This window comes from Daktulosphaira vitifoliae, unplaced genomic scaffold (genome assembly GCF_025091365.1).
Source record: "Daktulosphaira vitifoliae isolate Bord-2020 unplaced genomic scaffold, ASM2509136v1 Scaffold_3, whole genome shotgun sequence".
In the NCBI taxonomy this organism is placed as follows: domain Eukaryota; kingdom Metazoa; phylum Arthropoda; class Insecta; order Hemiptera; family Phylloxeridae; genus Daktulosphaira; species Daktulosphaira vitifoliae.
In genome coordinates, this window is record NW_026099574.1 from 2,932,330 (window position 1) to 2,957,466 (window position 25,137).

At 27.7% G+C, this 25,137-nt stretch overlaps 1 protein-coding gene and 1 long non-coding RNA gene across 2 annotated transcripts in view; both read left to right on the forward strand.

The window, feature by feature from the left end:
* The window catches only part of LOC126901325 (uncharacterized), a 64,580-nt gene extending 46,403 nt beyond the window's left edge, over nucleotides 1-18,177 (forward strand). Inside the window, exon 2 of the long non-coding RNA XR_007703021.1 lies at nucleotides 15,831-18,177. This is a non-coding gene — a long non-coding RNA (uncharacterized LOC126901325). The remainder of the gene's footprint in view (nucleotides 1-15,830) is intronic.
* Nucleotides 18,178-19,020: 843 nt separating this feature from the next.
* LOC126901322 (DNA-directed RNA polymerase III subunit RPC9) lies at nucleotides 19,021-23,111 on the forward strand. Its single transcript, XM_050677724.1, has 5 exons — nucleotides 19,021-19,190; nucleotides 19,252-19,288; nucleotides 19,984-20,061; nucleotides 21,183-21,341; nucleotides 22,831-23,111. Exons 1-5 carry the CDS (start codon nucleotides 19,183-19,185, stop codon nucleotides 22,960-22,962), a joined length of 414 nt encoding a protein of 137 aa, XP_050533681.1. The 5' UTR covers nucleotides 19,021-19,182; the 3' UTR covers nucleotides 22,963-23,111.
* The last annotated feature ends 2,026 nt before the right edge of the window (nucleotides 23,112-25,137 follow it).

Here is a 25,137-nt window from a genome sequence, read left to right on the forward strand (position 1 = left end):
ATGTTTCGCTTATATAAAACTTAATAATGAGACTATAATAGAATTACATCTTTTCTATCATTAAAAATTCTAAAGTCCTCTTTTAGTTTTGCTTGTTAAAACACATTTTCACTAATTCACACATGTTAGTGAGTAAACTAAGTGTCATTCAGAAATGTGATAGTCATATGACATCATGAATAGTCCAGCCAGAATGATGTATCTCCCCATGTTTTTATTACACAATCTATACACGCGACATTCATTTGACATTGAACGTTAATAATAGCCAAAGAAAATATTATGTTGATAAACGGGCACAATGTTCTCATTTTCAATGGAAATAATAAAATAAGTTGTAAATCAATTTATGTTGTGCAATTAATATACGGTCAATAAATAATAATTAAGGGAGCGATAAGAATTACACTATATATGTGTAAATTGTTCCTATCATGTTGTCTATTAATAACATAGGACATGGTCTTTAGGCAATATATTTTACATTACGATTGGTCTCGTTTAAAAGATCATTTGAGGTGAGTAAACATTTTGAGGAGGTTAAAATGTAAATTTAGTTGATGTAGGTTTAGGACTTGGATCGTTTTTCAATGTCAAAATAATACTTAAAATTTTGAAAATAATTCTTAACTTCTGGCTAACATAGTCTGTTTCATAAAAAATGGATGGTTAATAATGTTTATTATTAATGAAGTATAAGAGAACAGCCGTGGGGAACGCCACACCACCACATGTTAGCGATAGTCAACGTACACTGTTCGGTGTTTCCTTTTGTCATTATTATTATTATTTATTTCCATTGTTTACATTATTATTTCTAGTGTAATCAGTATATTTACCGTTTGTTTATTATTCATAAAAAAGTTTACTACAGACAGTGCGCAACTGGTTGAGATGAATGAACGACGTTCGTACTAAATCTAATCGTAACCTCGATTAATACTTGTGTATTGCATACATTGTTATTGAGTTCCAGAGAATACAATACTATACCGTTAGATGAAGGAATATTACTCATCTTTTGCTTGTATAAACAACCTAACAGTGTTCCAACGCGAGACAAAATGGGTTTACGTTAAGCTTTTGATGATTATCTTTAGAAGTATTCTCGAGATAACTTATGTTTTGATAATGAAATAATTTACCAATCCATATTGTCTCTTATTCGGAATATCCTCAATTCTCTAAATGACCGTAATTATGTCTTAGTTATGTAAAAATTCAGAAACGTATACGTAGAAAATTATTTAAATAAATCTAATTTCGCAAGTTCATATTAAATTTAGTATAGTACCTATAATGATAAAAAAAGTCATCTTGATACCGTAACTACATTAGATAACACATCGAGACCATTAGGTCAATGGCAGCAAAGCAAAAGTAAGCTCTGCTAAACTATTACTCTCTGATTGTTCATCTACAAACCGGTTTCGTGTAGTACTTGAAAAACACATGTCATGTTGAGATTATTACTTTAATTTTTCTTATCACTCATGAAAAACTGGACTTCTAGTAGTTTATTTATTCAATCTAACAGATAACTACTGAAAATTAGATAGTTGGAAACTTTCATTTTTGGATTTCGTTTTCACCGCGTGTACTTGAATAGCGGTTATTAGTATTATAAAATGTCGAACACATATTTGAATGGATGGTTAGTGTATGAATTTCAGTAGATAATTCTACTAAATATGAGGCGCCCCAGTCCAGAAAATATGTATAATATTTTATTACGGTATTATTGAATGTTGACGGTCACAAGAGTAACTTATTTAAGAAAAATGAAACTTAGTATTTGTGTAATTGAGTTCATCAATATTTACTAGATATTATAAGAAAAACTGAATGTCTAATTGTACAAGAATTGTTAACTCCAACAGTGAAAATAAAGTTTTTACTACGAAATGAAAATGTTTTCCTTTCTATTCGGTCACGCGTATGACTTAATAAAACATGTACTACAAATTAATACAATCTACCCGAAAATAAAAACAATCAAACCAAGCTAATTATGTCTATTGTTGTCTAACTGAAAATCATACTTTTACATTGTTTGGTAACTCGAGTATGGAATAAATATGTGTTAAGCGATGAGTTCAATTTTTATTGACTGTAAAATCATCGACCGTTAAATATGGAACAATTAATGTATGTATCCTTTTTTAACAAGTTTGTTATTGTACTAAAATAATATAATTGTTAGCAACGTGTTTGAATATATTTATAATTAAAATTCTATGTTTAGGGAAACCATGTACACCGGTAATGTAAATTATAATTATATTATAATGATTATTACTATTTTACCTACAACAGTTTCTTTGGAATTCATAACATAAACTTCAATCTGATTTTACGCTAACATGTATAGTTACTAAATTTTAGACAACAACATTAGTCTATTTATGCAACGATATGTTTCGAAAATATAGTTTTACAAAGGTAACGTACACATTCAAGCTTATTAATTTTTTTGGAACTAAATTAAAAATTGTTTTTAAGAGTTGAGTATTCGTTAACATTGTTTTACTATCTTAAAAGACGTATTTTTCTAGTTGTTCTGCTCAAGTTATTTTAACAACTCGTAACATTTATTTTATTTCATAACCTTAACATTATTGGCATAATGATACTCCATTGATGATTTCATATTTAAAAATAAAAATTTAATTTGTATAATTCATTATTGTACAATTTAATTTGCATTTTAAATTTACACACGGAGTAAAGTATAGGCAATATATCTGCACATTGATAAATTTTAACGAGTTTTTTCAAAACATGTCAAATTATATCTTCAAAAATAATATAATATAATTTTAAAGAATGAAATGTTTCATGACATTTTTATTTTGTCCTTGTGCTTGGAGATTATGAGATTAGTTAAAAAAAGAAAAATTTAAGATTAAGTGGAAGGATTGTGAAATAAATTAAAATGAATAACTTATGAAAGTAAGTTAAATCACTTTAAGAATATGGTTATACTATCTAAAATATATTAAAAAAATAAAATCGAAAAAGTTTGAAGAAAATTTATTCATAGAAAGTTATGATCAAAGTTTCAACTATCGATACTTATTTTTCTTTTGTGGTCTTAATGTTTAATTATTAGTTTTTCTTAAACCCCCTCGAAAATATGGTGAATTTTTACTTAGTTGTATTAAACTTTTATCAAAAGTTTTTAGCATAAAAAATATCACAACTACTAATTGGTGACTCCTTATAATAAGAAAATTATGTTACATAATACGATAAAAAAACCTATTAAAGTTCAATTTTGAACGGATTATTAAAAACAAAAAAAACTAATCATATTATTAGGTTAGTTTTAATAATAAATTTTAATAAATAAATATATATTTCATTAATTCACGAACTAAACAAGACGTTCTATATTATGACATGTGTTAATGTATCGATTTTAATTAAGTAGAGCTGTACACGGTTTTAATTGTGTTGATTATCACAGTGATAAATACTATATAATGTAAGAACAAACACTAGAACCAATTAGCCGTCTAATAATTATCCAGCTAAAATATACACTTTGCTCAATATTGTTTGTCTTATTTTAAACTGCTGGAAGCTTGTAAACCTCAACTGGAGGAGTAATGACACATAGAAGAGATGTGCATAGTGTCATCGCACTGCAACTATGAAACGTTGCTATAGGTCTTAGACCTGTTTGCTGCTGTTTCGGTCTATGGTCCAGTTCAAGGACAATGTTGCTACAGTGTGGCCTGCGTCATCAGTCGTCTTGTGGGTAGATGGATGCGCCTATCGTAGTCGCATGCAACTAATGCCATAGGACACTGATGAGTTGGTTTTTCGGCGTACGTGTACTTCGCTGATGTACATTGCTATTATAAGTTATAAAATACTATGTGCTACAGTGGAAGTGGAAAAATAGTCATAATATGTTGTTATTCGCCTGCACCTCCCACGGTCGGACTTGAGCAGTTTCTTTTGTTCCAATGGTCCAATGACCTCGTCCGGCAATGCAAGTTTTTACGGTGAGCGCAATCCTTCTGACACGGTATTACGACCGAGTTGCGCGCCGATTTCAATCGACCACTTCTTATCACCCCTCGGCCAGGAGTAGGAGCTCCACTGGGCCTATGGTTAAAAATACTTTTCTTCACCCACTTCCCAATATCGAGCGATAAGACGGAGGGGACTAGTGCGCATTCACCGTGGCGGAAGGGGATAAACGCGGGTTCATTCATCTCTCCGCGTGCGGTTACTCACACCATCGAAGGCGAACAGCGCAGTTTTGCTACCGCTGGCAGTGCACCGGGCAACGGACTCTATTGTGCTGGTTACTTTTATAACAATGTGAATCCAACTATTTTAATCGATAATGACAAAAGTTAATAACTTTTATACGAATCGTTAGAGACATCTGTTGGACTTTAAACACTAAAATCCAATAGAAATATTTAAAAAAGATGATATTTATGTACTCTTCTACTTTAAATATATATATATTCCCCGCGTTATGTTGTAATACTGTTTATGACGTTACACAATGCATAAAATATTGTATTGCCTATTTTTTACGCCTTTATAGGTTATCAACTTTGCAATGAAACTAAAATTTAGAAGATAATTACTACAAAAAAGCTTTTCTAAACATAATGAAATATTTTCATAGTATATTATTTAACGCCTAATAATAGTAATTATATAAATTACACCAAGTGAGGTGCTTGAGCAGAGAAATCTGCACTAACGAAATTGATGTTCAAATGATTTTATATCTATAATTTTAAGAAATTAGATATTTTTTCGAATATTCATATTTAAGTTTCACTTATATTTTAAAATTAAATTAAATTTAACACCAGTATAATTAAATATGACATTATGCTCAAAATGAAAATTAAATTACTTCTTTGTTCAAAATTTCTATTTCTATTATTTTATTCTTCGTAAGTCAATGTATTATTTTCATACTAGACACGACTAAATACATAGTTTTCTCTACTATTTCACATTCAAATGCCCCTTTAAGAATATTTTTAGTTAGTAAAATAAAACGCTTGTCTCAAATTCTATGAAAGTTGGTCTTCAAATGTAAAAAAGATTACTTTCATATTTATTTCTTAAAATAAAATTGGATATTTAACCTATGTCGAATAAAACTTATCTAATTTTATGTTTTCTAATAACAATTCTTTAAAGTTAAATTTGGAAGTGGCTAACTTAAGCCAATTTTACGATACTATTTCAAAAGTAAGTCTTAATTGTGTCATAAATAACGTTATACTCCTGAATAAAGACACTGGAATATTTTTGTTGTTTTTATTTATCCATTAAGATGATTCAATGTAAACATCTTATTGTTGTCTGTTAAATAATTATCATGTATGTTATAAAAGAAAACCACTCTAAGTGTACCGCGGTCGCTATTAATATATACATCGAGACGTCCTAGTACCATATTCACTCGAGCCTACGGTACAGTAATCCATATTTAATTGAGCCTCGTTGAGACCGTTTTTTATCTGACAAGCTGAAGTACTTCATATCGATCAAAGAGGTACCCTTTTTCTATTTTCTATATCGTATTGTAGTCGGATTTAAGGTCGGTCGTTGTTCTTTATTTTCAGTCAAACTGTATCTTAATTATTTCACCAGAATTAAATTGGTTGTTAAAATACTATTTATCCTCAAATGTGTTGATCGTTTTTGAAAAAAAGGGCTAAAATATTTTGACTAGATTTTTAAAATCATATACCTAGTATGATGCGTTAGGTCACAAAAACCAAGACATAATTTAACGAACCATTGTTTAAGAACATTTAAGAAGTATCGTTTGTCTAATAAGATTTATTAAGAATGTAATCAATGAAAAAAGTTATAACGCTTCACTTTAGTTTTTTAAAATTAGGCCAGACAAAGTATTAATAAATTTGACTGGTATCAACTTATTAAAGCGTTGAACTTGAATTCACTGGTCTCAAAAAACAACAGCAATAATAATAATAATAACAAAAACAAGAGATTAAAAACAGGAAACATCGTGTAAGGGATTAAGTGAGTATCTATAAAAAGTATTGGTGTGTCTGTGTGAGATGTCCTGCTCATTCTCTACCAGCATAATATCACATGCAAGTAATGCATTGATCCATAGTATACGGGTTGCTATTCTGGGACATGTTGGCTGGTTACCAGCGGCAGATCTCCTGCAATAAGTCGAAACAAGACTCGTCGCCGCCGTCGGGTCAAACGTCTATCCAGCAGAGGGCGAATGGAAAACATTCTGAAAATAAAATCATAATACACTGTGTTACTGCAGAGTTTTCCTTTGGTCTTATAAATGGAAGTCAATTGAAACATTAAACTAATTGACGTTCTTACTAACTGTGTGTATATTTAGCTTTTATGTTTCGAACGTGTAAAAGGGTAGCAGAGTTTCATATATATAGAAATACATAGTATTATGCAACACCTAAAATTTTAGTCGATATATAAATATAAAGCGAAATAACGAGATAGAGTAGAATACAAAATCGTATTACACAATAATATCACATGTTCGATCGTATCTTCCGAGAATTATAATAAAAATAATACTTTAATTCCATTGTAAATGTATACTTATTGAATAGAATACAAAGTGTCATGTTTTTAAAGCCTTTCAGTTTTCTTGTTATATTTCATTATGAAATAATTAAGATGCTTTTGCAAATAAATACCTTGTGGAGTTGAAATTTAAAAAAATATATAAACTATTATTATGGCGATCCCATAATACTTGTTTAAGGTATAATAAGTTATAATATTGACATAACCAATTATCATTGAAATCCTGAAGGTCATCCAGGATCGTTCAGGCGGTCAATATGTCTAAGGGGACTATAGTTGGGTCTCGGCAGGTGATCAGATTATTATGGATTAAAAATATTTAAAACAAAGTTAAAATACTGCCCTTGTCATTTAATAACTTCACAAATACTCTTGAGAAATTCCGTACAATCTTAAGATTTTTATATCATTCATTTAAATACGAGTTTAATTTATGTCTTCTTAGTTTTTTATGGGTTTAAACTAATATAAGTATTTTAGTTTGTTTAATGATTTTTTTTTAACTTCAAAATGTTATGTTTGATTACGCTACAAAAAGATTGAGTATAAACAGTCAAGCTAATTGGCAGGTGCAAACAACCTTGGTTCATAATGAAATAGAAAGTAAAGAATATTTCATTGCATTGTGAACCTTCGTCAATACCATGCTCAACCCTGATAGATAGAAAGAAAGAAAGAGAAAGTAACACCAATGAAATGTTAGCTATACTGGAATATTTCTAATTTATTTTATCTAACCAAAACATCACGGATACTTAAAAGTCTTGAAATCAATTTGAGAAGTCAGCGGAGTGTTAATAGATTTTCATTTGCGGAAATGTATTTCAATTAATTGATTCAATATGTAAACATTGTCTCGTACTCNCTAATTTATTTTATCTAACCAAAACATCACGGATACTTAAAAGTCTTGAAATCAATTTGAGAGTCAGCGGAGTGTTAATAGATTTTCATTTGCGGAAATGTATTTCAATTAATTGATTCAATATGTAAACATTGTCTCGTACTCGCTTTTTATTTGAAATGAAAACTAGTCGTTATTTAATTACGGTGTTATAATAATTGCAGTAGAATGAAAAAATATAGAAATTTCGCTGAAGTAATTTACTCTAAATTAATATAATAGAGGTCATTAGAACTTTTACTGAATTATTTTTTCATAGTAATCTTAAATGCTAAATGGGTTCAAATTTTTAGGCTCTAATTTGAATAGAGAAGTATATAATTCTAAATAGTTTGGCGTTGTTCCACAACTCCGGTGGTTATTCTATTTAGCCTTGAACTGCTACATCTAAAAACAAGTTTATCGGAGTTCGACCACCATAGACAACTTATTTCTAGACATTAATGGTGCAACTAAATTATCAACTTAAAATAAATTAAGAATTAAAAAAAAATAAAAAAAACATTAATTTGGCTTTGCTTGACTTGAATAAATAAATCGTTTTTGATAGAGACATTTGAAATAGTAAAATTATCTGTCAATTTAATGATTAAATAAAAAAAAACTTCAAGTTTTCGTTAATTTGCACAATACCTATGGGATGTCCAATATGATTGTTTATGTGTAATATAAACAATCATTTTTCTAGAATTTAGTTAAATAATTTTTATACTAAATTTACTTTTTATTTATTTTTACAGATTATTGTTATATATATATATATATTTGTTTATCATCAGTATAATAAAACATTACAATATAGTAATAATTTCATAAAAGTACAACTTGGCGACAAATAAAATATCAACGTGTACATAAGTTTATGTATAGAAATAGTGTAAATACAAAATGAATAACTTAAAATAGTCGATAATGACCTCAAAAATTAAAGACATTGATTAAAAAATTGCAAAAGAAACTTGGATAAGGGATCAAAGAAATTTATCGATTTACAGTTGCATAGAGATGTATGCACCTTTTTGTATGTCAAATGTACCGGCTAAGTCTTTGAAGTTTTTATTTTTATGTTAAGGGAGTGTTGTCCTTGCGTTTGATTTGAATCGTTACGAACAATACCCGGTGTGGTTACACAATCTGCACCGGTCACATACTAAGTATGAAGCAAGCGATAAAATTTACAAACCACTTCAATAACCTAAATTTACTAACCGACATTATGCTATAGCAGCAGACTACATAAAATACAGGCGAGGCATTTGTCGTATAAATATTGTAAATCATCTGGAAGGCACATTTACATGATCGTACCTGAACGTTTATGTAAGTAAATAAAGAATTGCACGGGTATGTAAAAAGGTGAAAAGTAAAAAAAGAAAAATGGATAAGTCTGTCAGAACATACTGGTTGGCCCTCCTCTTCCGGGGCAGCTGCAAATGAATGACCTTCACTCGGGACCATTTACACACATATTCAACATAATAAAGTCACACTGTACGATTACCTACTCGTTCTCGTTCATACACTACTTGAGCATATGTATTTTTATTTCAAGGGTCGACCGGCGGTCCCATTATCTTCGTTTGTCTCAAGGTCCCTTGGTCGGTCGCCTGAAATTAATTATCAAACCCACTGAATTTAAAACGACGATGGTTTTTCTATTATTATTTTTTAATTAAAGTGTCTTTGAACATTTAAATAACACGCTGCAAAGCTCTTAAAGTTCAACGACTTAGCAAAAAAACAAAATTACAGCTGTTATAAATACATCACAATATATCAGTATTTTATGGGTCGTTGACACATGTATTATAGTTCTGTATAAACACCCAATTAGTATTTCTGTTACGTGTTAGAAAATTAACTCCAAAATTGACGATGACCCCGAACTGGAATAAACACAATACTGTGATCCATTATTGTTGAGTGTTATGAATTCTGCGTTAAAGTTTATCTTTTCCGTCTGCCGTTAACGTTTAATAACTGTTAACGAGTCAATATTGTTATATTAAGTAGAAAATTCGTTACTTATACAATTATAAAAATTAGACTTGACCACCAAATGACACTATTTAAGATAAATGATCGGTAAAAATCTCGTGAGTTATATTTTGTGACTATATAATTTTTTAATGTTAAATGTTTTTTAATTTTTAATTAATTTTCTTTAGTTCTTTTATCTATCCTATTCTTACATTCTTAGTTTTACATTGATTTTTTTGATTTTGAACATGTTTAATCTCTCGAAATAATTTTACTCTATTTGGCTTAATATTTTTAACGCAGATATAATAATCGTATAAACAACTTGATAATAATAATTATTTTCATGAGAATAAGTGACCATATCGAATGTCTGGGTCAGAATAATTATTATTTTTAACGTTATCGGTACAATGACTCTCCGAGGGAGGGTACACCATGACACGTTACTCCCAAGAGGTTTGTTGTTTTATCATCTATATCCCTCGTTTTTATTCTTTGTAGAGGACTCAGTAAAAGAACTAGTAGACAGATCACGGTATGGACGAGGAGAAACTTCTAGCGCGACCAAGGTTACTGTATTCGAGGCCACTGGTGGTAGTAAGTAATAGCGCAGACAGAGATGTAATAAAATATAAATACAGACACCGACGTACATTTTATATGGATGCGTGCAACATGGCGGCCATGTACTGTTGCCTTTTCAGACGGAAAGGGACGATGTAAGTGTAGGGGATAATGAAAGTTCACCAAAGGACAAAATAGGGGTGAGCTTCTTGCGTTTACTGACGAGGGCGGAGAAGACCAAAACGAGTGGAAAACGGATCGATTCGACTAGACAGCCGTAACCCCCACGTCAACATGCCCTCGAAATGGGGTCGTCGCGCTTTTCGCGGTTGCATTGGAAATATTTATACTCAGATATAAACACACATTCGTAGGGCAATATACACTAACATGAATGCTTTAACTGTGTGTGTGTATATATATAGTTATATAACTATTTTTGTCCTGACCACAGAGACCCAGCGTAGGATTCAGTCTTCTATAAATATTTGATCGCCTATTGTCAACTGTAAATTCAATACCACGTCATTCGTCCCAACTCGCATAATTGATAGTAACTTTGAACAATTTAATTATCACATACTTGCTATCTCTTTATTAGTTTAAAACAATTTTTTATTACATTTTCGTTCTTCATATGAGCTACTCGCGTGTTGAAGTATCTCGTTCAATTATAATTACTCGTGATATTGTAAAATATGTAAGTTGAAGTAATATCTAAAAAATATAAACCCGTTGACTAAATATTCATGATCCATCGTCTCCGAGATTTAGCTATAAAAATATGTTAGGTATTACGAATAAATTTATATATTTTCATCTTAATTCGTTATGATAATGTTTTTTTCGTGTATGTACATTTTCACAGGTGATTTTTTGCTGAAATTATGACATTTAAAAGAAGTTCAGAGGTTTATTATCATATTTATGACATATCAATGCGAAAATACCAATGCGTACCAATATCTTGGTGCGTATACGTTTAAAATGATTCAAGTTGATACTTAAAAACTACCCATTTGTATAAATTAGAATAAAATTGTTTGTATAATTAGATAAATACTTTACATTGTAATCATAGTTTGGGGGTTATTTTATTCTAAAGCAGTTGTGTTGTTAGTAAAAAGGTAGTTTTTATATTTAGGAAAGCTTCATTTCAAATTCTTAAACGCGACCATGTGTCATATAAAATTTAAATGTTTGATTACATACAATATATAGCTCACATCAAGAAATATTTTATGTTCGATTATAGGGAATTATAGTAAAGTCTTGTTGACAAATTTACGCAAATCAATCATATGTAGTTACAATTGATGAATTAATTTTTAGCGCTTTTATAATTTGAATTCATCAAAAATTTATTTTGTTAAATAAAATATATTTTTTATGTTTTCGAATAGAAACCAAATAAATATTGTTATAAAGTTTATTTAGTCACTTGTATGCGAATTTAAAAAAAAAACTCGCCTAATAAAAGTGATTTTCAAATGTGGACTAGTTAATTATTTTTTTATTAAGAAATAACTTAGCTTTTTTCAGCTAATAAGATAATAACAATAAATCTGAATTAATAATTTTAAGAAATTTTCTGGCTGATTTTTTTTTATTTTAATAACAACAGTAGTTTTAAAGACGATTTTAGCAAAAAAAAAAAAATTAATAACTAAAATGATTATAAAAACCTTTTTTAAACTGAATTAAATTAAAAAAAAATTCAACTTAACTTTTAAAAGTATCAAGTTAAACTTATACTTTGTTAACTTATCGACATTGTTCCTTATTCATTGTTCCATTGTAACTTATTTATTTTCATTAACTTGCCCGTTTTGGTGATCTGATTAAATGTAACTTTTGTTGTCACATAGATTTTTTTGTCATGAAACAGAGTCATTTCACATTTATATTCCCCCGAGTGATTTTTAATGTCAGAGTTTACCATACACCAAACTCCTCCATCACTGCTATCATTTTATTCTTATAGTGGGAAGGTCATATCTTGGTTGTTGTTTTGTCCCAAGTTTAAGGTCACCGCTGAGTAATTTATATAAATACATGTATGATCAGTACAGACAAGCAGAGAGAAGGTAGAAACGTTTTTATTATTATTATTTTTTAACCCCGTCGTCTACTACTTAATGGGATCGACGGCGAGTTGCCGTTATATATGTGTCCAATGACACTGTACACCACACAACCACCTTCAACAGCGGTAATGCGTATGTATACTATGTATGTGTTTAATGTCCATTATTACTACTACTACTACTACTACTATTATTATTATTCATCCGGTAGGGCTTAATAAAATTCAACCACCGAACTGTCTGGGTCAAACTGCCCGACAGTCGTCAGGGGTTCGCAGACTGTCTATTGATAACTTGTCTGCTTACAAAAAAACACTGAACGTTTGGTTTTGTCTCTATTACTACAATTTAAAATCAAATTTTCTAGAGGAAATTATTTAATTAATTTGTGAGAAGAAAAATGTTGACGTTAATTTTGTAAGCACTATTCTATTTACGTTTTGATTTACTGGTTTCTCCTTTTTAGATAACATCAAAAGATTTTATTCAAAACTCTATAAGTTAATGTTAACGCGCAACTCGCACCTTGAATAAAGCAATATTTTAATTGATCTAAAAGACAAAAGCTAATTACAAATGTCTGGGAAGTTATAAAACAGTAGACCTTATCTGACTTATAGAGTAACTTATGCAAATAAACACGTGTTATTTTGTTATTATGATACAAGGTAACTATCATTCTTAGTTCACCTATATGTCACCAGTAGGTGAATTGCGTAAAAAGTTTTTTGTATTGTACACTTGTCTCGTGTCTGTGTATTATTACCTCATTCTACTATATTTTTATGATAGTTTTTATTGACTTTTAAAAATACGTTAGGTGGTTATCATGTATCTAAGAAATCGGTTTGATATGAATACAATTTTCTTATACACCAGATATTAATTAATTAAAAATAAAATAAATTTAAACATCAAAATTAATTCTTGAATGTATTTTGGCAAGTTAAAATTCGATTTGTTACCACAAATATATAATATATATATATATATATATTAATACTTAAAATGTGGTACTAAATGAATGTACCAAAACTCAAAGCTTAACAGCATATTAATGGAATTATATAGTTGGTGCATTATAATATGTATCAAGAACTAAAATGAGTGTAATCGATATTTTGTATAAAAGTTTTTGAACACTATGTATTTAGTGTATCAAGTTAGAAGTTTAAGAAAACACATACAGTTATAGTGTTTTCTTTTTGGTATTTTATGAAAACTTTGGTTGTGTATAGTTATAAAAATATGAAAGTCAAATGTATATAATCAGCTTGAAATTAATTTTCAACTCGAGTATGTGATCCGCCGTGTGAAGAGAAAAATAAATATGGTATAGAAATTTGGACAAAATTAATTGGTCTCTGTTTGTATACCTTATAAACAATAAACTAATATACATCACACATCTATAAAACATGACTAGCTGCAAACTGTAAAATACTTTAAGCAATAAGAATTAAGATCAACATACAATAACCCTAGTTCATAAATACTTAATAGTCTAAACGAGGGCATTCGTCGCCTAATGGTATACAAAAGTTTTTATTCGAATATATAATGCGAATTTTTATAAATTAATGATAAATGTTGTGCGACTTCAATAAACTTCTTTAAGTCGTGCCGGTTCAATTAGGGATGAATAATTTTCATGAATAAAATTTCTTTTTACTTTTATATCCTATTATTACATGTTTTCACTCAGATCTAAATAAATAACCATTTAAAATATATAGATACTTTACTCGCATTTAAAAAGAGAAACACTTCAATCATTTACGAAAAATAATTCACGTGAGTCAAATAGAAAGAGTAACTAGAACTTAGTCGGATACATTTCTAATATAAAAACAATCCTATCGTATTTCTAAAAATAAGTTAAAATATTTTTATATTAAATATGTTTGATTAATAAATTTAGGCGGCTGTTGTATTCTTTTGTTTGTAAAGACTGTTTTAGCTTTTAATAATTAAACAAAAATCGTGCATTATAATGCACAGTCGACATGTGGTGTAATGAGTCACTAACCAGAGCTTAAAGACCTGTACCGGCCGTTAACTTACAGTCGCAACATTTGGATCAAAACCAACACATGCAATATAACATTACATATATTATATTGTATTAATATAAAGCTTTAAACGTTATCCACTGTAGCACCAGCTTCGTACATAATGCACATGTTGTTCACTCATGTATATCACACATATACATATATTATGGCTCACCTTGAACTCGCAGATAGAAAACAATTATCTATATTCCCAGTGGAATGAGTTTTCTTTGTATTAACATTGAAATATCTGTTTAAAAATGTTAGAAATGAAAATGTGATAAATCATAAAAAATCTCCTTTCGATAATTGTAAATATCATAAATGCCAAAACAGAATTATATGGTGTGGTTATATTCTGTCGTTAATTTATTTAAAAGCACATTAGCTAACTTATTAATAACGTTTACACTTGAACCTCAATCGAGGTGAAATATAAATACATATTAATTTTTCACGCATAGAAATAATCCTGATCGAGTTCATTAATTATGATAAAATAATCTATGTGTATGCAATAAGCTTAAAGCTTTTTATTTTCTTAGGTTATGTTATATTTAAAAGTGGATTAATCGATAAATCTAAATAGTTTTAATTTTATTATTCAAATTTCAAATTTTAATGAATCTATCTTTGTTGAAATGAGGTTCTTAAATTGACTTGTATTAATTTTTATATTTTTGGATACATTTTATATGTATGGGCAATCAAAGAAACACATTAAGAAAATATTTTCGAGTTATTTTATGTTTATTAACTCAGACGCCTGAAGAATATGCAACAGAATATACTTGTTTGACAATTTATCTCCATCTATTAGTGACTTGGTCAACTAAAATATACTTTGTGCAGAGTATATAAATGAACATTTTTAGACACTAATGAGAGAATTCATTTAAAAATGTACCTAATTAAGAGTATAAATAAAACATATTATTCAAGGTCACTTAATTATCATTCATAGCAGATATTGCTATATCGTATCAATATTAAATTAGAACCTTTAAAACAGATGATAGCGAAGCATAATATTTGCAATAACACTTACTTTTATTTTGATATTTGTACTCTATGGAATAAATTTATCTATTCTCGAGAGGTTATTTACAAAAAAGTCACGTACACATTTATATCGATTACTAGTTCTAAAAGTTTGTATTAACTTTATTTTATATTTTTTTCGTTAGGATCACTCTAAAGAGATTTACTCTTACGATTTATACCAATGAGTGGTCAAAGAACTCCATTATACTATATCTAATTTTTATTTTCAGTAAATTTATCTTGGTCTTATTTATTGAATTTACCGAGTAGCAATGACATTTTCAAGTAAATCTATTTGTGCAAAGTTTTACAAAAAAATTACACGGCTTATTATCTAACAAAAAGTCTTCTGAGATCAATAAAACAAATATCTTTAAACAGTTAGAAATTAGCTCTAAGATGTTTAAAGCCAACATTTTCGTTAAAATAATTAAATCTAATTAATTAAGTATGTATTTAGCGTTGATAATGATAACATTGTTCCTGAAATACGTATCCGCGATTTTCAGTAATTTTTTGTGGCTTTTTAAGTTACTTTATAATATTTTATAGTTTTGAATTGATATAGTTTATATAATTATAATGTTAAATAATAAATTCTAGATGAATGTTAAGAACTACTTTTAATCAATAAAGTAGCAAAAATTTTGAGAAGAGATTTTTATGACTCGTTCATGAGCTGAAATAAAATAAAAATTTGGAGCGATACAACTCATCTTTGTTGCTCATCGGTATAGTGACTCATAACGTCGGACATAAATTGTCTTAGTAACCGAACTGAAATTACGTACTCGAAAAACATTAATTTGACACGTTATTCAACTACTGTTTTGAATGTCTTTCGCAATAACCGATCAATGAACTCCTAAGTAGGTAAGTGTATACAACTAACTTACACTGTATATTAAGTGTAAACAGTGCAAGACATGACGTCATATACAAACATCCGTTAGTTTTGTAAGCTAATTGTAAAATGCATTACTGCTGAAGAGTGAATAAAACTTTACATTTTTTTTTTTATTATTATTTTTACTTAAAATATTTCATAAACCTTAATTAATGTTCTACATACAGTATAATATTCTTGTTTTATGACGAAGTATTTTAGTTCAAAAGAAAGAGTTCAAATTTCTAATCAAAATCATTACAGTGTTCATAAATACACTTCATTGCTGTAAAAACGTTGTGAGGACCATACTTAAAACTTTAAAGATTCAGATAATTTAGGGAACCAACTTATAAATAAAATATAGGTTTGGAGAAATCCCAAATTCGTGTGTTTGATCACCACCAAGGATAAATATGCAACGTTCCTTGAATACTAAGTACAGAATGATAAAGTTATTGATACAGATTAGTTCGGTTAAATGAAACTTATTTCTATTCGCTTTCTTTAGTTTAAAGTGAATATAATTAGTTTTCATGGGTTATATTTCTTAACCTTGTTGTTTAATATTTCATATAAATAAACTAAATCATAAGCTGTGTTGGTTATCGATGTTGGTTCTTTGATGAATATTCAAGTATTACAATAGCCTATAATTGCTACTCTTTGGTTTCTGAAAATCATTGCAATTAGAATTTTTAAGTATTCGCGAGATCATTTTTTTAATTAAATTTAATGATATCAAACTGATTTTGCTGTTTAAAATACAAAGGAATATATTAAGATGATTTTTTACTACATTTGTTCTCATAATGGATGTGTAATTTATTTAAGGATGAATCAAACAAAATTTTGTTAAAATGTTCGTAAAATAAAATTTATTTAAAATTCTCATTTAATATCACTTGACTGATGAGGGTTATATTCATTTGATCTCGCTGTATAATTTCTTCCATAGGGTTAAAATAACCCCGTCGGTCGTAACAGTCAACACGCATATTTTCTACTCGGTTGTAGACACGACCCTTTATTTTTGCCTAGTTACAGGGTAAAGACATGCGCTTGTGAGATTTAAACAAGGGCAAGGTCATCGTCCTTTCATTGCCGCCGTCATCGTCTCCACCCCAACCGATCAATAATAAACTTTGCAGCGTCGTATCTGTACTCGTTTCTTAAATTGTTTATTTAGCTGAAACAATAGAGAATCATAAATGAAATTCAATAAGATATAATTTAACGTTGACATACTTCGTAGTTAACTTGTAAATACGAACATAAACAAATGTATATGTTTTCGAAAGTGTAGATCTCATTAAGCCCACGGGCGATCAAAAAGATTCTTTCATTTTAGATCTACTGACAGAATTCTATTTTATCTTACACGATTATCGCCCACACTCCATTCTCAAGATTATAGTTAATTTTGAATTAGAATCAGAAAAGAAGGGTCATTAAACTTAATTTTTTTTTGAGAGATAATTAAAAATATATGATTAAAAAAACGGCGATGTCAAACATTTGAATAAATTACTCTGTTATTATTAAAAACTGGACTTAATTGTTTTTATATTATATATTTGTAAAAGCCATTTTATACAGACCCAAGTTTATACAAACTCATTATGGGCAATGAAAATTTACAATGAATATTGTGTTTTTTAGCTTTAAATATGTCAAAAAAAACCCTATTTTAATGTAGATGGACATTTAGGTGCCACTAATTTGAAAAACTTCTAGTTTCTTAAAATTAAAAAAAATATATCTCAAAATTACACTACCGTAAAAATTTAAACAATTTTTTTCTGCATTTTAAAATAGATGTAATTTTTTTTAAACAATGATCCAAATGAGATTTCAATTGAGTATACTAGAGATAATAAACTTATCTTTTGGTATGCTTATTAAAAAATTCGATAAAACCTATGCACTAGACTGGTTTAAAAGAGACTACTTACAAATATGGGTACCTGAAAAGTCTTATAACCTCTGATATTATTTATCTTAGTTAATTTATATTATAGCCAAAAATTGCGTAATTCCTGTAAAAATGCGTAACTTTTTTCATTTTGTTATAACTTTTTTCAAAATTACATTGATTCTAATAAAATTATAATATGCCAGATACAAAAACCTTTTTTTCAGAATATGGTTAGTAAAATTTTAATAAATACTGGGTTAATTTGTGTAAGCTTATTTAGTTATAGGCTAAATAAATAGATTATTTATAAATAGATAATAGATATATTTATATATAGATATATATAAAAAGATTATTATTATTATATTAATTAAATATATTTATTAATTATATATGTACCTAACGATGATCTAACGGACAACTCTTATAACTTATGATCTACATAACATTTATATTTTTTTAATCATTATGAAAAGAAATTGCGTACAGTCGCTAGTAAGTAATGTAATAAAATTGTGTTTTATTCCGTCTTTTACATAATATGGACTAACATTTGATACCATAAAAAAATCATATACACATTCAAAACTTAAGAAACTTCAAAATGCTATAGAAACCTAACGACCAAGTTAAAAAAAGAGTTTTTGGTATTAATATATTTTTTTAAATTAATTTAAAATATGGTTATATTCAAATTTTTAAAAAAATATTAATGAAAAAATTATTTTTTGTAATTGTGAAAAATAACATAAAACAAATTTTAAATATAAAATCTAATTAAAAAAACGTATAAAATATTAGGTAGAACATAAGTTATATGAGTTGTCAGTTATATATATATATATATATTGTAATTATTACAAATATTCAAAATTAGTACGTTTTTTGTATTATTTAATTTAACTATCATGGAAGATAAAAATAAATAATATCACCTTTACTTATATCTTAGCCATGCAAATTCATCTTTATCATAGAAAATCGATTCTGATAAGAGTTTTTAAAATTTGATGACTTATCCTCCAGTAAAATAAATAAATTTAATAAAATTTATTGATTAATTTAAATAAAATAAATTAAAGTGATGTCTTCTTAAAATATCTTGATGTTACATTACCAAGTATCCTTAAGACATTACATTTTACACAAACATGGAAGTGTAAGTATAATTTATGTAGTTAATTTTATAAATATATTGCAATAAGTGTTATATTTTACAGTAAGAATCCACAAGTAGCTGTATTAAGTAATTATGAGGTAATACTGTTTATGCTAAATAATTTTTGTATATTAGGTCTACAATAATAATGATCAGTTTTACATCCTTATATTTCCCGAACTTAACATGCCACAGAGGGTGGTGGCCCTCTTTCACATATTAGGGAATCAAAGATGTTTCTTAGTTAGGTCAATGGACGAGGCGGGTATTATGGTCAACTTGCACCAAAGGCCAGATGCCATCAATAAAAAAATCTTGTTGGCACGCTGGGGATCAAACCCGGTACTCCATGTGCCAAAATATACATTTCTACGCATTAGGCCAGGCCAACTTTCCAAGGACCTATCTACAATAATAAAAAAAAAATTTTCCATTTTCATATATCTATCGTAGAAAAACCAAGTATGTTAGTAATATCTTTAGAATTACATCTTCACAAAAGAACTCTCATTATAATAAATAAAATTTTAATTATTTTCTTAACTTACTTATGAACTCTATAAATATTATTTGAAAATAAAATATATTTTCCAAATAACTTCATTTTAAAAAATATTACCATTTTTTTTTTTATTATGCTTTAAATTTAACATCTTTGTATAAACTGTAAATTTATATGCCACAAACAACAATTTATTTTTTTTAAGTTGGAATTTATCTGTCCCTTTGAAATTGTTTCATAATATTTTTTATTGATAACTTTTTCTTAGAAAGTTTTTTTATTTTATTTCAGGCATTTCAACTTCTAAAAAAAGCTCAAGAAAATAACAAGCTAATAGGAGGTATGAGTCATTCAACAATTTTATATGAGGTATAGTATATTTCAAATATTATTAATCAGACTCAGCTAAAGGTGTTGGCAACAGAGTCATATCTTGGGTGACATTTTAAAAGTGTAATATTTTTTTTATTATATTTGTAATAAACTTAATATTTACAAAACATATAAAGGTACAGAAAAAATAAAACTCCTTTAATTATACAAAAAAAAAAAAGAAATAAACATAGTATATTTTGTTTTAAATAAATTTATTTGACCAACAAATATCACTTCTTTGGTAAAAAGCACATAGTCAGCAGATGGTCAACTGACTTGAATTACTATTTATACAGATGATACGATCACATTTGCATGTATATATATATATATATATATATATATATNTTGCATGTGCCCATATCTCTGTCTCCCATACCATCGTTGTACCGTTTAATAGACATATATATATAATTAACACAGTGACATACAACAATACTAACAGGAGGGCGGACTGCACACATAAACATTTTAGCAATTCACGGCCAATGTGCTATAATACGATATCCCTATCGACAGTTGACCTTTTACCATCTTCGCGATCACTACTTTGTCTGATCATTAACTTAACTTCGCTACTCCGTATATTATAGTGTGTGTGTGTGTCGCCGTCAGCTCCCTGTTGGATTAATCATCTCTAGGTGTCCAGCAGGTTGTATTATCTATTTAATATTTCAATTGCTTAATAAATATTTATTTATATTGTTGTTAACCTAAAGTGTTATATATATATATATATTGTAGTGCGACCCTTGGTAGTTCCTCTAAGGGAATATAAATTAAATTAGAAACTTCAGTACCTAAGGTAGATATAGCCTAGCCAGCTATCCCCCGTTGGTCCCTTAGAATACTGTCGTCGGGCATTTAGGCTAAACCCCTAAATAGCGACGTAACACAGATGATACAACAGTCGATCAACCATATAGTAATGATAAGTTGACCCCTCTGCTACATTTTAATAGTTATATAAATAATCATCACATAAGTAAAAAACAACATAACTTAAATTATCCTAGGTATTTTAAAACCTAAGTGTTAAACTTAAATCAGAAATGTTACTATTGTGATGAAGTTACTAAACCTTTTTAAAATAACTCAATAATTTTATTTTATAGGTTTTCAAACACTTGGAACATAAACCATGTGCGGGTCAAAGTGAGAGTAAAATAAAAGAATTCTTAATGCAATTAAGAGACATGCCAATAAATCTAACAAAAAAAGAAAAACTAATGCTTGTTAATGACCCACCTGATACAATTTTACAACTATCATTGGTACTTTTAGCTTATACGTTTAAACAGAGTAATGATCCACTTAATTAATCGAAAAATAAAAATAATATTAATAATTTTTATTGGTTTCTTTTAGTTCAATGTTTTTCTCAATTTATCATAAATGAAGTTTTTTCTATGGTCATCCTTACATCTTATAGGGGTGTCTTTTCTTTTTTAATTTTTCAAAGTGCAACACCCCTTATTAAGTTGGTTATTAAGACCCAGAATAATAATTTTGAATACATAATTTTGCCAGAAAGACAGGACTCTTTGACACAACCACAAGGGTGACTTGATAGTTCACCCATTATACTATGATAGGTATAATATAATAACACGTGAGTGATAACACTTAGACGTGTAAACTGAATCAAGACAATTCAGTAAGAGGCGTGCACAATGGACTAACAGGTCTGAGTGCATGGGTGTTATGTCCACTTCAATAATAACTACAACTAAAAACTAAGTAGCTTATTTAATTGATAATAATTTAATCAAGTAAATTACTGATTGATAACAACTTTTGTATCGGTATTTCGAAAGTTCTTGATATATTTATATGTAGGTAAGAGGAAGTGTATGAGTGCAAAATTGTTCCGTTATAAAAATAGCAGCATCCACTCATCACCTCCAGTCATTACTTTCAGTTTTTAATAACTTCTGAAATACTTGTCTAAAAGTTATTAAGGTATAAGGGATGAACATAAGAAAAACTTCATTAATGATAAATTGAGAAAAACATTGAACTAAAAGAAACCAATAAAAAAATTATTAATATTATTCTTATTTCATGATTAATTAAATGATTTATGATAAATAAATCACACTGTGTACAAAATTGTTTAAATCTTGTTAAATTTAGAAATTTAAAATCAAATAGTTTAAACTGTGAATCTATGATATATTATCTATATTAATGGTTTTTTCATGGGTAGATAACTATATACAGGAGTGGATAAGCTTAATGGGAAATTGGAAGTTTCCTAGTATTATAAGTTATCATCTAACCTTAGTTTCTTAATCTTAATCTACCCCAGAAGCAAATTAAGATCCTGAAAATTTGGATTGAATAGTTTAAAGAAATCATTTTATAAATGTAATGGGTTTTACTTCTTATTAGGCCAATAAAAACAAAGACATGAGGTCCTTTCTAGTATTTTTTAATTAGTAAAAATTACCTTATTGCCCCTGCAATTTTGGTCATTTAAAAGTTAAGAAGATTGTATAAATACAATTACAGTCAATGTTTCTTAGATACAAGTATACTTCTTAAATACATGAGAAACTAAATTATGTCCCTATTTTTTTTTTATTTTTAATAGATATTAGAAAAAAAAATATGAATAAACAGAAACATTTGGGGAGGAAGATTCCCTCCTTTTCACTATAACTTTATTTCTAATATCTATAGAATAGGAAATATTTGAAGTCTCAAGTCTTGTGTATGACACTAAATATTTTTAAAATAAATCATCTGCTTTTATTTTAGATTATAAAAGACTTCTATGATAGACTGAGTGAACAAGAAACAGAACTGTTGTTAAATGCATCCAAAACATTTTGTGAAGAAAATAGCCAATTTACAACTGATGAATCAAATGTAGATCTTGCACCATCATAAAATGTTGATTGATAATTTTCATTTCATTAAATGTCATTTTTTATTTTATAAATAGCATTGATTTCAATTTGATTGAAAATGTGTACATTGATTTTAACTAGAATGGAACATTAAATAAAATAACAAATTATAAATTTAAAATTAAGAAGTCATATTAAAAAGCCCTTAAGGTTATTCATAAAAGAGTTTTAATAAAAAACATTGAAACAACTTTCTAAAATTGAATTAACTATTTAAGCATTCAAAACTATGTTTGAATGAACCTAATTATTTAAACTAAAACTAATTCAACTTATTTGCAATCAAATTCACCATTTCATTTATACATTTGTAAAATACATATTATTTTTATTTAAAATTTGTTTGTACATTTTTTAAGAGTTTTAAAAATTAACTGACAAAACCGGGAAACTGTTAACCCCTTTTTAACCTTTACTTTAAAATATTGTTTTATTAAAAAATAAGGAAAGCTCTAAAATGAATCGTAATATTGAAGTCTGTTTATCTCAAATTTAGTAGTGTTACTCATTATAACTAACCCCCTTAAAATATTTCTTAATAGAAAAATATTGATTGTTTATTATGTGATATTATTAAAAAGAAATTATTGTTATATTAAATCTTAAAAATAAATTTCGATTATGATGTTTATTACTTGAAAAAAAATTTAATTGCGAATTAAAATAAAAGAAATTATTTAAATTTAATATAAAAAACAATAAAAATTTAATAAAAATGTAATATCACATTAAAATATGTTGTGTATCATCAAAAAACCTTAGCCTATTTTTAGATTATAATGTTTTTTTTAACATATTTGATGGATTCAAATTCTAAGATAACTTTTGTTTTGAATAAATTGTTTATGGTATGTTTATAGAAAATTAAGCATATAATTTAAGACATTATTATTCATATAGTTGACAATTGATACACAATTAAGTTACATACAGTTAAGCATTTAATTTATTAAAATTAATACTCTTGCTAAGTATTTTTCATTTATTACTATTTTAACTTCAATACAACAAATAAATCTTATTTTATCAAAAAGTATAAATAGAAAACACTATTAATAAATCAAAAAATAAGTATAATAAAGCTTTATAAACATTGAGCTAAATGTTAGATTCGATAAAAAAGAGTAATTCGATATGCTCCAAGAATAAGGCAGTAAATTACTTTTCAGAATATTGAAAATAAAAATTACTCTCTAAATACACGCTATATATTAATAAATTTTCTTAGTGTAGTTTAACTCCGATTCCATCCAAATTGTCTATATATCGATGAAAGTTATTATAAGAAGAATAAAATTCAAATAGTTCATAATCTCAAAATTGACTTTTTTGAGTTACTGCCTTATTTGTTACGTATAACGAATTACTCTTTTCTATCGAATCTAACATTAGCTCAATACTTATAAAGCTTTATTATACTTATTTTTTGATTTATTAAAAAAGTTAAATTTTGAATTCATTTAACGATATTGGTGGGACTATGTTTATATTAAAGATGTGCAATGAAAGTTAATTACGAATTTTATAGTGAAATATTAACATAATATGCAATTCCTTTGTCCTTTATTATATTACAGCGAAAAAGAATATTGACTAATTTACGTAATTACAACAAGAAATATTGTTTATATGTTTTGTTTTGATATGCCTTGAGATGGGAAAACTTGAAAAAGTCAAGGGATTCTGAATAGCCCAAAAAATATTATAAAAAACCCAGCACAGGGGGGTCGCGGCACAGTGGTGACGTGCATAGTTGGATCAAGTATAATGATATCTGACAGTGATTAAAATCACTATAAAAAAACATTTCGATGCAAATCTTTAGATAGTGTTTAATTTTAAAAAATTGGTGGATTATTCCAAAAGCTACTTGATCTGCTGGTTCCTTATTAATATCTCGATTAAGAAAAAGTATGTCGAATGAAAAAAGGAGTATTAAAAAATAGTATTTCCCATAAAAAAATTGTGTTGATCGATACACTTTTCAATAAGTTATAGGATTATAAAGTTAAAAAAAACCAGCACAGGGGGGTCGCGGCACAGTGGTGACGTGGCATAGTTGGATCAAGTAAATGATATCTGACAGTGATTAAAATCACTATCAAAAATAAACGCTTCGATGCAAATCTTTAGATAGTGTTTAATTTTAAAAAAA

Bases quoted from the DNA above. Each gene is read 5' to 3' on its own strand.
- LOC126901322 (XM_050677724.1), top strand. The intron at 19,289-19,983 runs GTAATACTGTTT...ATTTTATTTCAG, and splicing joins CTGTATTAAGTAATTATGAG to GCATTTCAACTTCTAAAAAA. The intron at 20,062-21,182 runs GTATAGTATATT...TTTATTTTATAG, and splicing joins ATTCAACAATTTTATATGAG to GTTTTCAAACACTTGGAACA.